The sequence below is a fragment of the Alligator mississippiensis genome, chromosome 4 (assembly GCF_030867095.1).
Source record: "Alligator mississippiensis isolate rAllMis1 chromosome 4, rAllMis1, whole genome shotgun sequence".
NCBI classification, from domain to species: Eukaryota; Metazoa; Chordata; order Crocodylia; family Alligatoridae; genus Alligator; species Alligator mississippiensis.
Window position 1 is genome coordinate 213,875,027 of NC_081827.1, and position 12,775 is coordinate 213,887,801.

At 41.0% G+C, this 12,775-nt stretch overlaps 2 protein-coding genes across 5 annotated transcripts; one reads left to right on the forward strand and one right to left on the reverse strand.

Moving 5' to 3' along the window:
* Positions 1–422: 422 nt before the first annotated feature.
* Positions 423–11,273, reverse strand: PHOSPHO2 (phosphatase, orphan 2). Of its 4 annotated transcripts, XM_019480574.2 has the most exons (3): positions 11,175–11,273; positions 7,047–7,199; positions 423–1,782 (listed from the first exon to the last, which is right to left on the reverse strand). In XM_019480574.2, exon 3 carries the CDS (start codon positions 1,758–1,760, stop codon positions 1,035–1,037), a length of 726 nt encoding a protein of 241 aa, XP_019336119.1. In that variant the 5' UTR covers positions 1,761–1,782; positions 7,047–7,199; positions 11,175–11,273; the 3' UTR covers positions 423–1,034. The 4 variants fall into 4 exon arrangements, with proteins under 4 accessions (XP_019336119.1, XP_014455089.1, XP_006268927.1 ...); XM_014599603.3 differs by lacking the exons at positions 7,047–7,199; positions 11,175–11,273 and adding an exon at positions 2,669–2,745; XM_006268865.3 differs by lacking the exons at positions 7,047–7,199; positions 11,175–11,273 and adding an exon at positions 2,279–2,614.
* On the forward strand, positions 2,822–12,119 carry CFAP210 (cilia and flagella associated protein 210). Its single transcript, XM_006268876.4, has 8 exons — positions 2,822–3,103; positions 4,302–4,475; positions 4,585–4,778; positions 5,635–5,791; positions 6,708–6,847; positions 7,350–7,542; positions 9,244–9,408; positions 11,264–12,119. The coding sequence occupies exons 1-8, from the start codon at positions 2,858–2,860 to the stop codon at positions 11,621–11,623; spliced, it is 1,629 nt and encodes a 542-aa protein (XP_006268938.3). The 5' UTR covers positions 2,822–2,857; the 3' UTR covers positions 11,624–12,119.
* The last annotated feature ends 656 nt before the right edge of the window (positions 12,120–12,775 follow it).

Here is a 12,775-nt window from a genome sequence, read left to right on the forward strand (position 1 = left end):
CAGACAGAGCCAGGGAGCACTCCCCATCAGCAGCCTGAAGAAGTAAATATAATATGCTGTAATTATATAATCCATTATTAACACATTAATCCATCAAAAAGTATGTTTATGTCATAATACATTTATATTAATCTTTTAAATGGGGTGCTGCTAAATTCTAAAAAGTTCTGGAAGAGTGTCCCAAGTATAAAAAGATGGAGAACCGCCACTGCTCTAGGAGATGAGAGCAACTTACTGCTGTGGTAGCAGTCAGCAGAATGGGAGACTGCTGTATTTCTGAGAAAAGCCCAGCGTTTATGCTGGTCCTGGAGGGGGGTCAGAAATCTGCAGTTATCCCCAGGTTCCTGAACTACTTTCAGACCTTTCAAAAGGTATTTTAATCAAAAAAAGGCAGCTAGAATATATTGCACAATTTACATTCATTTTGTTAGGTAAGAAATGTGCAGCTTTATTGGCTTCAACAATAAGTATTATAAAAATATTTAGTAAAATATTTAATATTTTAAAATACAAATATTTAAGCCAAGTAGATCTGAAACATACTAAATAATTTACAAATTAAAATATTTATGCTATTTTAACAAATATGAGAACAATGGTTGCAGTACTTTTTCTTAGTACCTAGAACACATTTATGGACAGAGGCATCATTCTGTGTGCTAACCCTGTCCCTCTCCCCAACATGTGAAGAGAGGCCATCTGTTACATGACTAATTGATACAAACAAGTAGAGACCTGAAAAACTAGAGTAATAGCTGATCCTCTTTTATGTTCCCTCTCTCTCTCTTACCCTTTTGATGACTTGAAAGACCTGCACTATTTATTCTCATATAAGAAAAGCATTTCAATATCATCAGTTTCCCAGTTAAATGAAAAGGGAACAGAATAGGTTTTTTTATACTGCACTTCACAACCTTATTTTCAGATAACAACATCCCAACTTCATAATAGCAGGCAAATGTAGTTACATTACTCTCTCCAAGCAATACAAGACATCTTTACTAATTTACTATTATCCATCTCTATATTTTGAATTATTCCTTTATAAGTATTTTCAAATAAGAGAGTATTTCAATACCTGATGACCAAACTAAAACAGAGCACTCTATGGGACGGAGATCTTGAGACATTTGAGAAATCAGCTTCTCTAATGTAAATCCTTGTCTAGGCATAGCAATATCATTTTTCTTTAAAAATTTTACTGGACACAGGTCATTGCCTCCATCACCTATATATACAATTTGGGTATAGTTTACTCCTTGTTGTAACTGCTTATCTACAAATTCTTCTAAAACTTTTCTTTTGCATAAGTTCTTGGGGCACTCTGCACAGGAATGATCATGAAAATTCTGCACAGTAAGATATCCAGTGTCACTGAAAGTTGCAGGATTTGTAAACACTTCATCAAACACCCTGTGAAAGTTGCCAGCACGTAAAATCCAGTCAATAAATACTGTATTAGAATCAGAAATGATTATGCAATCAAAGAGTTCTTTGTTCATGCCAATGAAGCCTAGAAGATCTGTCATTCCTGTAGTGAAAGGGATTGTTGTCATCGTTCTTTTCATCTCAGCTTCTTTTACTCCATTGTCTCCCAAATAGATAAACACTCTGCCCATGTATTCAGTCCAATGTCCCTTTTTATATGAACTCTTTATTCCAATAGGCAGCCTTTCCTCAGGAGCACATTTCACAATCCAGGTGTCACTGTTTTCATCTATGACTGTATAGTCAAAGTCAAAAGCCAACAGAAACTTCATAGTTGACTGGTAAGAGTCTATTCTGAAAAGAGAAACAAATATTGTGTTGATATAAGCAGGGCTTTTCCTGCATGCTGAATTCCTACCCTGATTTCCTCCTGGAAAATGTAAAATGTTGTAAGAAAGAGCCAGGAGGAACATCTAAACATAGCCAGCTACTCATGGATGCTACAGCTGAGGGAGACATTGTGCTGAACGTAGCAAAGAGTTGGCAAAGGTCTAATACAACATCCACCTACCCTTTTTAACCAAATGATTAAAGAGTAGCTAAACACCACAGTTACTCACTCAGCCTTGCAATCTTTCGCACACTCAGTCTTGTGACCACTGGACACCAACAGCTACACAGCCAGGACTTCAGTCCCAAATCCTTCATCTACAACACTGGCTGAAAACCAGCCCAGGCGCTGGGACTCCCCAGCCCGCACACGGCCCTCAGGGGTCTTGCAGAAACGTCAAATACAAAGCAGCTGGAGCTGCTGCGGCGCTGTTGACTCAGGCCCCGCTCCTCTCCTAACCTGGAAACCCGGGAACGTTGTTGGAGCCAAAATGATGAAAGCAGAAAGCGCTTGCGAGGAGAAAACAAGGGCGAGAGTGAACTTATCCCACGCCACAGGCACCTAAAGCACCAGCGTCCGCACATTACAGCTCCCTAACGCGCTGGCGCCCCCTGAGCCTCTGGAGGTCAGTCGGGTCGGGCCGCGGGGGGCTCTGGGCTGCGCTACCCAGCTCCTGCTCCGGTAACGTCAGGCTTCCCCACAGCACCGACAGGAGGATGCCACAGCCCCCACCCCCGTCCAGGGCTGCATCGCCACAGCCCCGAGGGCGAGGCAGAGCGGTACCGGCGCGACCCAGGGGACCTGTGGCCGCCGTCGGCCCCAACCCCACGGGACGTGACCGGGCTTCACCTGCCCCCGCTTCCGGCCGCCTGCGGCCCGGCCCGGGCCAACGACCGCCCCCGCGGCCCCGCCCCCGGCCGTTCCCACCCCCACTTCCGGTCCCGCGCGCTACGTCATAGGGCCGCGGCCCGCCAATCGCATGACCCCTTCGCTGCGCATCCCGGTTGCCCCGGTAACGGGCGCGCGTCGGGCTGAGACATGGACGGCGCCGCGGGGCGGCGGGGGCCGGGGCCGGGCCCCCCCGCCACCATGCCGGCTGCAGCCCCGGGGGCGGCGGAGCTGCGGCAGGTGTTGGTGCTGCCGCGCGCCGAGTGGGACCGGATCCGGGACAGCGTGGGCCGCGCCGACAGGGAGGCCGCGCAGGCCCTGGCCGAGAGGAGGGAGCGCAGGGCCCTTCACGAGCGGTCCCGGGCCCTCACCGAGCACTGGCCCAACACCGTGGCGGTAAGGGCCGGCGCGCGGGGCTTCTCCCCGCCGGCCGCGCTCACTCACCCCCTCCCTCCCTCCCGAACAAGGGAGCGCTGCTGACCTCGCCTGTTGCTGACACGCCCAGGGCTCCTCTTCCTCGCTCCGCAGGAGCAGCCCGGGCAGGGAGGCGGTGGGGGGGAGGGGGAGCCACGCTGCAGCAGCAGCCTCTGGCTTGCTCCTGCAGCCCTTGGCTGGGGCGAGAACTGGAGGGTACCTGAACCCTGGCTCCAGCCTTGGGCCTGCAGGCAAGACGGCTGCCCATGGATGTGGAAGTACCTGAAGCCCCAAGCTGAAAAGTCTGGGGTGGAGGATACCTGCTGGTTAGAGCACCACATCCGGTGTTTGAACAACTGAGCTTCGCTCAAGCAAAAGGATTCAGAAATGATCTGGCTAATTTGACTTGGCACATGAAACATTTGCCAAAATAAAAAAGTGCCATGACCACACCCCCTGTGAAGCTCCCCATGAAGGATTTTGGTAGTGGACCTTAGTGTGATTACCCCACTCCCGAATTCTCAGCCCCTCTAGTAGCCCTGTAGGCCAGACCTGGCCCAAGAGCCATACATTTGACATCTTTCCCTATAGGGTTCCTGTTTCATGCATTTCCATAGTCAGAATATCACCAGAGGCCTTCCACTTCTAAATGTACCATTTCATACCTAATTTCAACTCACATAATCACACATTTGGTCTACCTAAATTGACACACTAACTTAAATTGGACCCATTTATTATTGTTTCATTGCAATAGTGTTGAAAATGGTGCTATGCATGATGCAATGCTGCCTGCACCACCAACTTAGTCTAATGTATACAACCAAAGCCATCCCTAAGGGTGTGTGGGGCCTGGGGCATATTAGCCTGTGCAGAGATTACTTCAGAGATTTCTGCACTTCACTGCTGTCCAAAGGGATCCTTATACATTCTTTATCCAGTGGAGGAAAGCTTACTCTTAATTACTTACAGGACCCTCACATAAAACATGCTTTTAAATCTGAATCCAGATTTAAGAACATGACAGAAGCACATTTTAAAAAGGTTTGACAGTTCATTTTAGACACAGAAATAAGCTAACCAAATTCTTGCCAATTTTGTCTTAGCAAAGCATTCAAGATTTTGCGCCAACATTTTTCACTGTTTCCTCTAATACAGCGTGATTTTACCTGCATTGTAGGGCCTGGCACAGAAGAACCTTGAAGCCAGAAAGTTGCGTGAAGAAAGGGAAGAGGAAGAAAAAAAACAGCTGGATTTGGAAGAAGCGCAGTTCCAAGCAGCAATGAGAAGAGAGGCCATTGAAGCAGCAAAAATATATCAGTATTATCAGACTGACAGAGTGAAAGGGTTACATGTCTGTAGACAGTTTGTCATCTTTACATTCAAATTGTATTTAGTTTCTTTGGGGATAACCACATGTGCAATAAAGTAACCATACAAAATGTCCCCATTCTCTTTTGTAGCAAGCACTTCTACTTACTGAGGTTCTAAGGGAAAGGGAAGCTCAGATTGAATTTAAAAAGAAAAAAACAGACATTAACAAAAAAAGAGAAGAAGAAATGGAACATGAGCGTGAGAAAGCAATCCTTAAAGAACAAGAAAAGGCACATGAATGCCACATGAAACGACAGGCACTTTGCAGAGACCAGCTGGAACAGTATGTAAAATAGGCTTGTTTCTGACCTGTAATGATTCTTATCTAAACTCACTCTCTTTTTCTATGCATACACTTGAATCATGCTGCTAAACTTAGTTCATTTACTACAAAAATGACACGAAAGAAAGTGAGCTGTTATCTCAGTAGAGATAAAAGACCTTTTATAGCAGCCAGTCTTATCTCCCCAGCACAGCACTGTTCTACTTATATTACCTCACCTACCATGTTTTCCAGTCCAGCTTCATTTGGAAAGGAGCTTCCAATATGTTCCTCGGGAGACAATTCTACAATGTAACACGTTACTTCTAGGAAATGTATACTGTATGCAGACTACAACGAAATTGGGCACTACACAGGAGATCACCGAGCGCATCTTCCATCTGTTTGCTTAAGTACATTTTGATGGAATACAATGCAGTTGTCACAACCAGCCCCAGTCCCACTGTCAGGATAGACAAGGGTCTGTTGAGAGTGGACCCTACTGCTGGATTCCACATACTTTTCAGCAGCTTAGGTTAGGGTAGTGTCTATTCAGTTCCCCGACACAGCATTAGTGATATACAAGGCTCTCCTAATCAATGTCCATTGCAAAGTAGTGCATTTAGGTGCCTAGGTCCCCCTTGCCAGTCTAGTTTTCAGTGCTTATCTCTTGCCTTGGGCTGACCAATGCTCATCCCTTGCCTTGGGCTGAGCTTGGGACTTTAAGATGTATTGCTTCAGCTCCTGGACCCCATCACTCTACCTGCCTTCAATTCAAATAATCTAACATTGTTAAAACCTTTAGAAATATGTAAATGTTACTTACTACATATGTTTTCTTCCTTGTCCACTATTAATATTTCCTTTTATGTTGCAGAATAAAGGAACATAAACACCAGGCAGAATTAGCTAAGCTTGAGGCAAAAAGAGAAGCTAAAGGAATTCAAAGACTTACCAGGTTATACGAGTTGGATGTTCTGAGAGAAAAGGAAAAGAAGGAGAAAGAAAAACTTGAACACAAGAGGACTCATCTTGTAAGTAGCAGAAAAGTAGAAAGTCTAAATCTCTCCCACTTTGGATGCCTATGCAAATACATTTCTTTTTAAGATATGACCAGATTTTCAAAGGTGTTCAGCTCCCACAAATTCCAGTGAAGTCAGGGGTAGTTTTGCCACAGTAACAACACCCTACTTTGCCATTTATGTTACTCTCTTCAGTACCTATTCTCTAGGTGGGGCTTCCCTTTTAACAACAGACCCACTAATTTTCACTGAAACAGCAACATGATAGTTGCTAAGACTGTGCATGGTCCTTGGTAAGAATTATGCTGCACATAACAAGGAGAATATCTCCAATTTTAAAACTTCCATTAAACTGAGCTGTTCTAATTTCCTTTATCTTTATTAGGAAAGAAAAATGGCATTAGGTTGTCAGTATAACTAGATTATTTTATTTTATTCCCCTTCATAATGAAAGTCACTCACAAATAGGAACTATATATCTCACATGCTGGCTTGATGTCCAGCAGCCTCTGTCCTTCAGGGAGCTCAGATCTAGAAATTCACGTACAGGAAAATATTACTCATACTTTTGCAGCAATTCGATGTAGGTTGGCCATAATTTAAGGTAGTTTATCAAAGTGAGAACAATATTGTTCTTCTAGATCAGTGGTTCCCAACTTTTTTTGCTGCTATCCACTGGGAGCAGAGTGGGACAGTGGCAGCCCGGGGTCAGGGGAGCTCCCAGCACACAGCGTGGCTCATCTTCTGTGTGCGGCATTGCCCCAAGGTTGGGAACCACTGTTCTAGATCCTTGTCTTCCCCCTTGTGCAAGCCTAGGGAACTTACATATTATGGTGTAAAACCCTGCCCAATTGTTTTTTCAGTTCCTTTTTTTCAAAGACTTAGGTGCCCATCTTTAGTAAATAACAGGACATTTTTGTTTAAAAAGGAGTACATTGCTGACCAACATGTTCTTAAAGCTGTAAAGGAGCAAAAAGAAGAGGAGGAAAATGATAAAATTAGAGCTCACTTCAAAGCAAAACAAACTTTGGCCAAGTTGAGACGAGAAAAAGAAGCTGAAATGAACAGGTGGGTGCAATGTTAGATAAAGCACAGATTCACAATTAAGTCTTTGTCATGCTATTTCCAGTATTTCCACACTAATATCCAAAGTGAAGCAAAAAAAATCTTATAGTAATAGGTAGCCTAGCCACAATGCTTCTGGATAGTAAAACTCTATTTTGAAAAAATAAAAGAGGAAAGTATCTGAGAGGAATTATTTTCTCACCTTTTACATCTTCTCTAATCAGAGATACTGGGAGTGTTGTCTGGGATCTTACTGTTCTTTTAAAATACCACATCAGCATGTTGAAGTCTTTTCATCTCACCTCATCTGTCCAAAGTGTGATGGAGAATGTTATGGTGATGTGGCTATGATTTCCTTGAAGGAGAAAGATAGGGGAAGAAAAAGACCTGATTACTTAATCTGACATTTATACTAATCAATCAGGGTATAAATGAGATACTTGTAAGAAAGCCAGGCTTGTCTATGTAACATTGACATGTTACATTAATTGCTGTTGTGCTACAGGCTAATGCAGGAACGTCAGGATAATATTATTAACTGTCTGGCTGCACAGATGAAACAGACATTTCAGGAGGAAGATGAACGTGTTGCTAGAGCTGTTGCAGAGAAAGAAGCTGCGTGGGAAGAAGAACTCAAAGAAAAAGAGGAAAAACACACAGCCGAATTGAAATCAATTGCAGAGTACAGAGCAACTGTCGTAAGAATTCTCTCAAAGAAAGAGGAGTTTAATGGCACAGACATTCTTCTTGGAAGGATTTTGGGAAAAAGCAGTATTTTTTTTTAGTATTTTTAGTTTTCAGTACCTTTCCTTTTCAGTGAACCCCTCATTTTTCAACACTTTCAACTAATGTACATCATCATGTACCAATGTACATTATTTTTTAAGCAAGCTGTAGGTGATGGTGCTTTATAAACAGTCATGGGAAGGCTGCATTATCCTCGTCAATTGATGCAACCATTTTAAATTTCAGTATCCATTATTTCAAGCAGCTGGGGAGGTGGGCGATTTTTTTTTTGTTGTAGCGTGCCCAACATACTCTTTCGGCACTTTTTAGAAGAAAAACATAGCTCTTCTGTAATGGAACCCTCCTGCTATCCTGCAGGGTCAAGAGCAAGTGGTAAATACAAAGCACTTTCCCTAAATGAGAGAGGCCTTTCTTTGCCTGAGGAAGGCAAAGACCTTTAAAGACTGATGGGCTTCTATCATATTTAATGAGGCTGAGCAGGGTCTTTGAATAATCTGGCCTCTCCTTGTTTCTGTAACTTCAATTTGGAGATTCCTTCATGCATACCTAAATCTTGCATTCATTCTTGTTCCAATCACTCTCCCGAACACACCACTATTGCTGCCACATAAAAAGTATAAGGTTTTAAGAGTTGTATCCAGGGAACCACTCTCTTTACAGCTCAGGGGTAGGAACCCAAAGCAGCAGTAACTTAATTAGGTATGGGTGAATGGGGCATGAGCCCCAGGTGCTGATGTAAAGTGGAGATGTCAAGAATGGTGGCCCATGCTCCAGTTCCATCAGCCATAAGACTCCCTGGCACTCAGCCTCCACTCCTTGGGATCTCTGCTTTTGCCCTGGGCATCAAAATTTGTAGTTAAGCCTCTCTGAAGCAGAGTTTATTCTAGGCAAGGGCAGAGAATCTGTAAATTTGGATAGAGTCCACTAAAAGAGGCAGATTTTGACATGGGCATAACACATGGGCATGTCCTTTTATTGGGTGACTTTTTATCATCATCTTGTTAATCAGCTTAAGTGCTAAAGTTCTTGGGTATGTAACTTCTGGACAGTGGAAATCTCACAACAGAGTAATAAGGCTTGTGTGTCACCAGCCAAATATAATTTTCATACTCTTAGGGCAGATTTCTAGATTATTTCTCCTAGTCATTACTGTACAGCCAAATTCACCTTCTGCTTGGGACTTTATAACATTGTTGCTGGAACACCAATAGTTCTTTACATGGAAACATAATATTGGGAAAGTAATGTATTTTTTCTGTCTTGCAAAGGGATTCAGCATTTGGGGGTAAAGGGATTTTGCCAGCAGTAGTTAGTTTTCTGTGGACCACCAGTAAGTGTTTCATGGGCCAGCTTGAAAACTGTTTTGTAAACGAGCGTTTTAAGAGAACAGTATGAGATGTTTCTGGGCAATTTTTTCTTACTCTTTGGCTGTAGACAGGTAGCCAAAGTCACATGGCTAATCAGTTACTAGCTTTGACATCAAAGGAAAATGAATGTAGGGGTGTCAAATTAGTTTTTGAAAGCCTCAGCTAATATATCACTGTTTCTTAACTCTATGATTCTTTGAGTAATTTTCTCTTTCCTGTAGAATGGTTTTCTAAAAATACATTTTCCAAATCTGTTGGCTGAGTTAACTTTTTTTCACAAAACAGATGAAAGTGAAAAAAGAAAAAGAACAAGAGGAGAGATTAGAAGCTAAGAAAAAGCTTCAGGAATTAACAGAAGCAGATCGCATCTATCTAGAAATGGAAAAAGAAAAGAAACAAAGACAACACAATGAAAACATAAAAACAAAAGAATTTCAAATCCAGCAAATGGTAAATAGAGGAATTATCTGATATTTTAGAAATTTCAATGCATGTTGATGGCACAATATTTTTGCATTAAACTTAAATGTTTATATTATCAAAGTTGAGTTCAAACCAAGAGAATATGAGATTAATCCCGAGCACACTAAGAATTGTTACTCTTAGAGTTCAAGTATAGGAACTTTCAGCAGACTTTATATTAAAGTGGGAATGCAGTTAGCTCAGAGGATTAGAAATAGGATCTGGATCCTCTCATCTCCAGGGATCCAAAATATGACAACAAATAATGACAACTACAAGGCTGGTTTATGTAAAAATAATTTGGTGTCTGCTGTTACCCAGATTACAGGTAACCTTGACCGTTGGCTGCTAATAAAAGATGCAAAAACAGGTCTTCAGCTTGACCTTTTATTTGCTTGTACTATAAAACACAAAAACCAAAAATTTATCCCAAAGTTTATTTAGCTACCCATGAAAGCACAATATAGATTTTTACCTATATCAGCTGGGAAGATGAGAGATGGGAGGAGGGTGGCATGCATATTGGCAGCAGGTTTCTTTGACTTTGCCATGTTCTCCAAATTTTCCTTCAGCCTATACCCCATATTTATAGGTGGCACATTCTAATATTCTAATAAATTCTCTTTGATTGGTTTTATTTAAATGTCTTTGTTTTACTGACAGACAAGATTCTTTGGGTAAATGTAGTATCTTTTACTAGACCAACTGAATATTTGGAAAAATTGTTCTTTGCAAGCTTTCAGGTACAAACACACTTCTTCAGGCAGAGGGAGAGTTTGTTTTACTGAAACTTTTGGAACTGGACTGAACCAGATCTTTTGTGAGCCTGGAAGGTCTTAATTAGTTGGGATTTATATCCTTGGTGAAGTAAAAAGGAGGGTTTCATAGAATCATAGAAAATTAGGGTTGGAAGGGACCTCAGGAGGTCACCTAGTCTAACCCCCCTGCTCAAAGTAGGACTACCTCCAACTAGATCATTCCAGTCAGGGCTTTGTCAAGCTGGGCTCTAAAAACCTTCAAGGATGGAGACTCCACCATCTCTCCAGGTAACCTGTTTCAGTGTTTCATCACCCTCTTAGTGAGAACGTTTTTCCTAATATCCAACCTAAACCTCCTTTTGCAGCTTGAGCCCACTGTCCCTTGTTCTGTCATCTGCCACTACAAAGAACAGTCTAGCCATATCCTTTATAACCATCCTTCAGGTGGTTGAAGGCTGTTGTTAAATCCCCCTTCATTTATGGCAGAAATTCCATAAACCAATTTTAACCTGAATCAGTTAAGTCTGATACTTCATCCAGGTTTATCTTAAACCAGTTTCGGCCATTTTGAAAGTAGTTTATATGCACTGAACTTATGTTGTGTTACAGATTTGAACTGGCTTCCAATCACTTATACTGGTGAATATGTAATTTCTGTCCCTAGCCTCAGCAACAGGCTTTAGGGCCTTTTGCGTATCCATATTTTTTACAGGTTGACCTAGGCCCCTTGAAAATGGCCAAGGCTGGCAACACTGCTGAGAATTACACACCCAGGACAATACTAGCCACATTCATAAAGCCCCATGGCTTTTGATGAGCCTGCTGTAATAAAGACCCCTGTACACACCTGTGACCCATATCCTCCAGCTTTCTGTATTTGTTTTGTGGACAAATAAAGAATGTCAGTTAAGCAACTCTAACCAGTTTCTGCTATGAATAATAATGTTTATAGTAAAGAGATATTTAGACCAAATTATTTTTAAAAGTCAGTGTTACCTCAGGACTTCCATAACTTTAGAGTTATTCTGTTACAGCTTCATTGCATGTAAATATTTGGGCTTCTGTTATTTCCCTTCCTTTAACAGGCTGAAAGACGGGCAAAAAGAGAGCAGGAAAAGCAAAAAGAACTGGATTATGATGCTCAGAGAGAAATTATTGCAATTTACAAGGAGCAGGAATTTCAAGAATATGCAAAGCAAGTCATTGAATCAGAATCCAAAATAGCACAAAATCTTTATCCTCTTCTCAAAGCAGCCAAGGAAAGAACTGCCAGGGGCCATGGACCAATTTACAGAGAAAGAGGAAGAATAAGACCTAGTTATCAAACAAAGGATGTCAGTGGAACTCAGCTACCTTCTTGTAGCTCTAACACCGCTCAAGAAATTAAAGCACTACCTGACAATGATCCTATACAAACAACTAAAGCAAGGCCAGGTTTTACATAGAAAAATACCCTTTTGAACCTTAAAAACTTCAATAAATCTTCAAGAGATTTACACTGTAAAAATGATATTAAAGAACTACAGGCTTGCAGTGGGAATGGACATATGAACAAAGTACAGGAAACTGAAAGGTACAGAAACTTACTGTACATCTGTAATAAACTTTTTGTATGCATACATTTACTCCACAATAAGTGAAAGTTAACCACAGTAGTTGATTAATACAAACAGAGCTAAACTACTGCAGCTTAACTTTCACTTGTTATGGATAAAAATGTACAGTACTGCAGAGTAGCTGATGTGAAGTAAATCCATGCACCCTTTTTATCTAACTTGTTTGTTTGCCCATACTCCATGGAAAAGTAATTACTGAACTAAGTGTAAGGTCATAAACAAAACAATTTGTATTTTACAAATGTATTTTAAACCAGATATGCAAACATAATGATGAATAACTACTGTAAAACTTTATTCATATATAAAATATGTATTTAGAATATTTGGGTCTCAGTTTTCAGTTTCAAAACCAGTCTTTTATACCTCCCCTGTAATTTGTTTTTAACTGCTGCACTTGACTTGCATTCTTAATCAGCAGCTCTTATAAACTTACCATCAAAAGATGCCAAATACATGTTAAACAATACAAAATGAAAGAAAATATAAAATAATTTAATATTTTAAAAAATGGAATGAAACAAAGTTCATATTCCACATATTCTTTCCGATTCTCCATTTTAGTAAATTTTAAATCAGCCAAAATGTTAGTTCATTATCAGAATAGAATTTTCCTTACTATTCTTAGATTCGTAGATTTTATTCTTGCTCTATATTAAGAAAAAACTTCACTACATTCAGAAAAGTCTGTTAAACCTTAGCAATTACTATTTGAAGACAGTGACATTTTCCAGATCGAGCCTAATGATGGAATCTTAAACTTAAGAGTGTTACTTACTGTTGAGTTTGATAACAAGATAAATAGACCAAGTCAACAAGTTCTTTCCTGATCCAGAAAAGGCAGAATAATTTCTGTACAATCACAGATGGTAAGAAATTCAAGTTATTAACATTTATCACATTGCCTGATACATACTAGATACTGTTACTTCTGGCTAAGACTGACATTCACATCTGCTTGATTTAAGTCTATGTATTTAT

What these genes read in the sequence shown, in the direction of transcription:
- PHOSPHO2 (XM_006268865.3), bottom strand. Translation starts at nt 2,403, where the DNA reads ATGTGCGGACGCTGGTGCTTTAGGTGCCTGTGGCGTGGGATAAGTTCA. An exon ending in CAACGTTCCCGGGTTTCCAG is followed by an intron (nt 1,783 to 2,278) that starts GTTAGGAGAGGA and finishes TTCTCTTTTCAG; the next exon opens with AATAGACTCTTACCAGTCAA.
- CFAP210 (XM_006268876.4), top strand. Translation starts at nt 2,858, where the DNA reads ATGGACGGCGCCGCGGGGCGGCGGGGGCCGGGGCCGGGCCCCCCCGCC. An exon ending in TGCAGAGACCAGCTGGAACA is followed by an intron (nt 4,779 to 5,634) that starts GTATGTAAAATA and finishes TTTATGTTGCAG; the next exon opens with AATAAAGGAACATAAACACC. An exon ending in AACACAAGAGGACTCATCTT is followed by an intron (nt 5,792 to 6,707) that starts GTAAGTAGCAGA and finishes TTGTTTAAAAAG; the next exon opens with GAGTACATTGCTGACCAACA.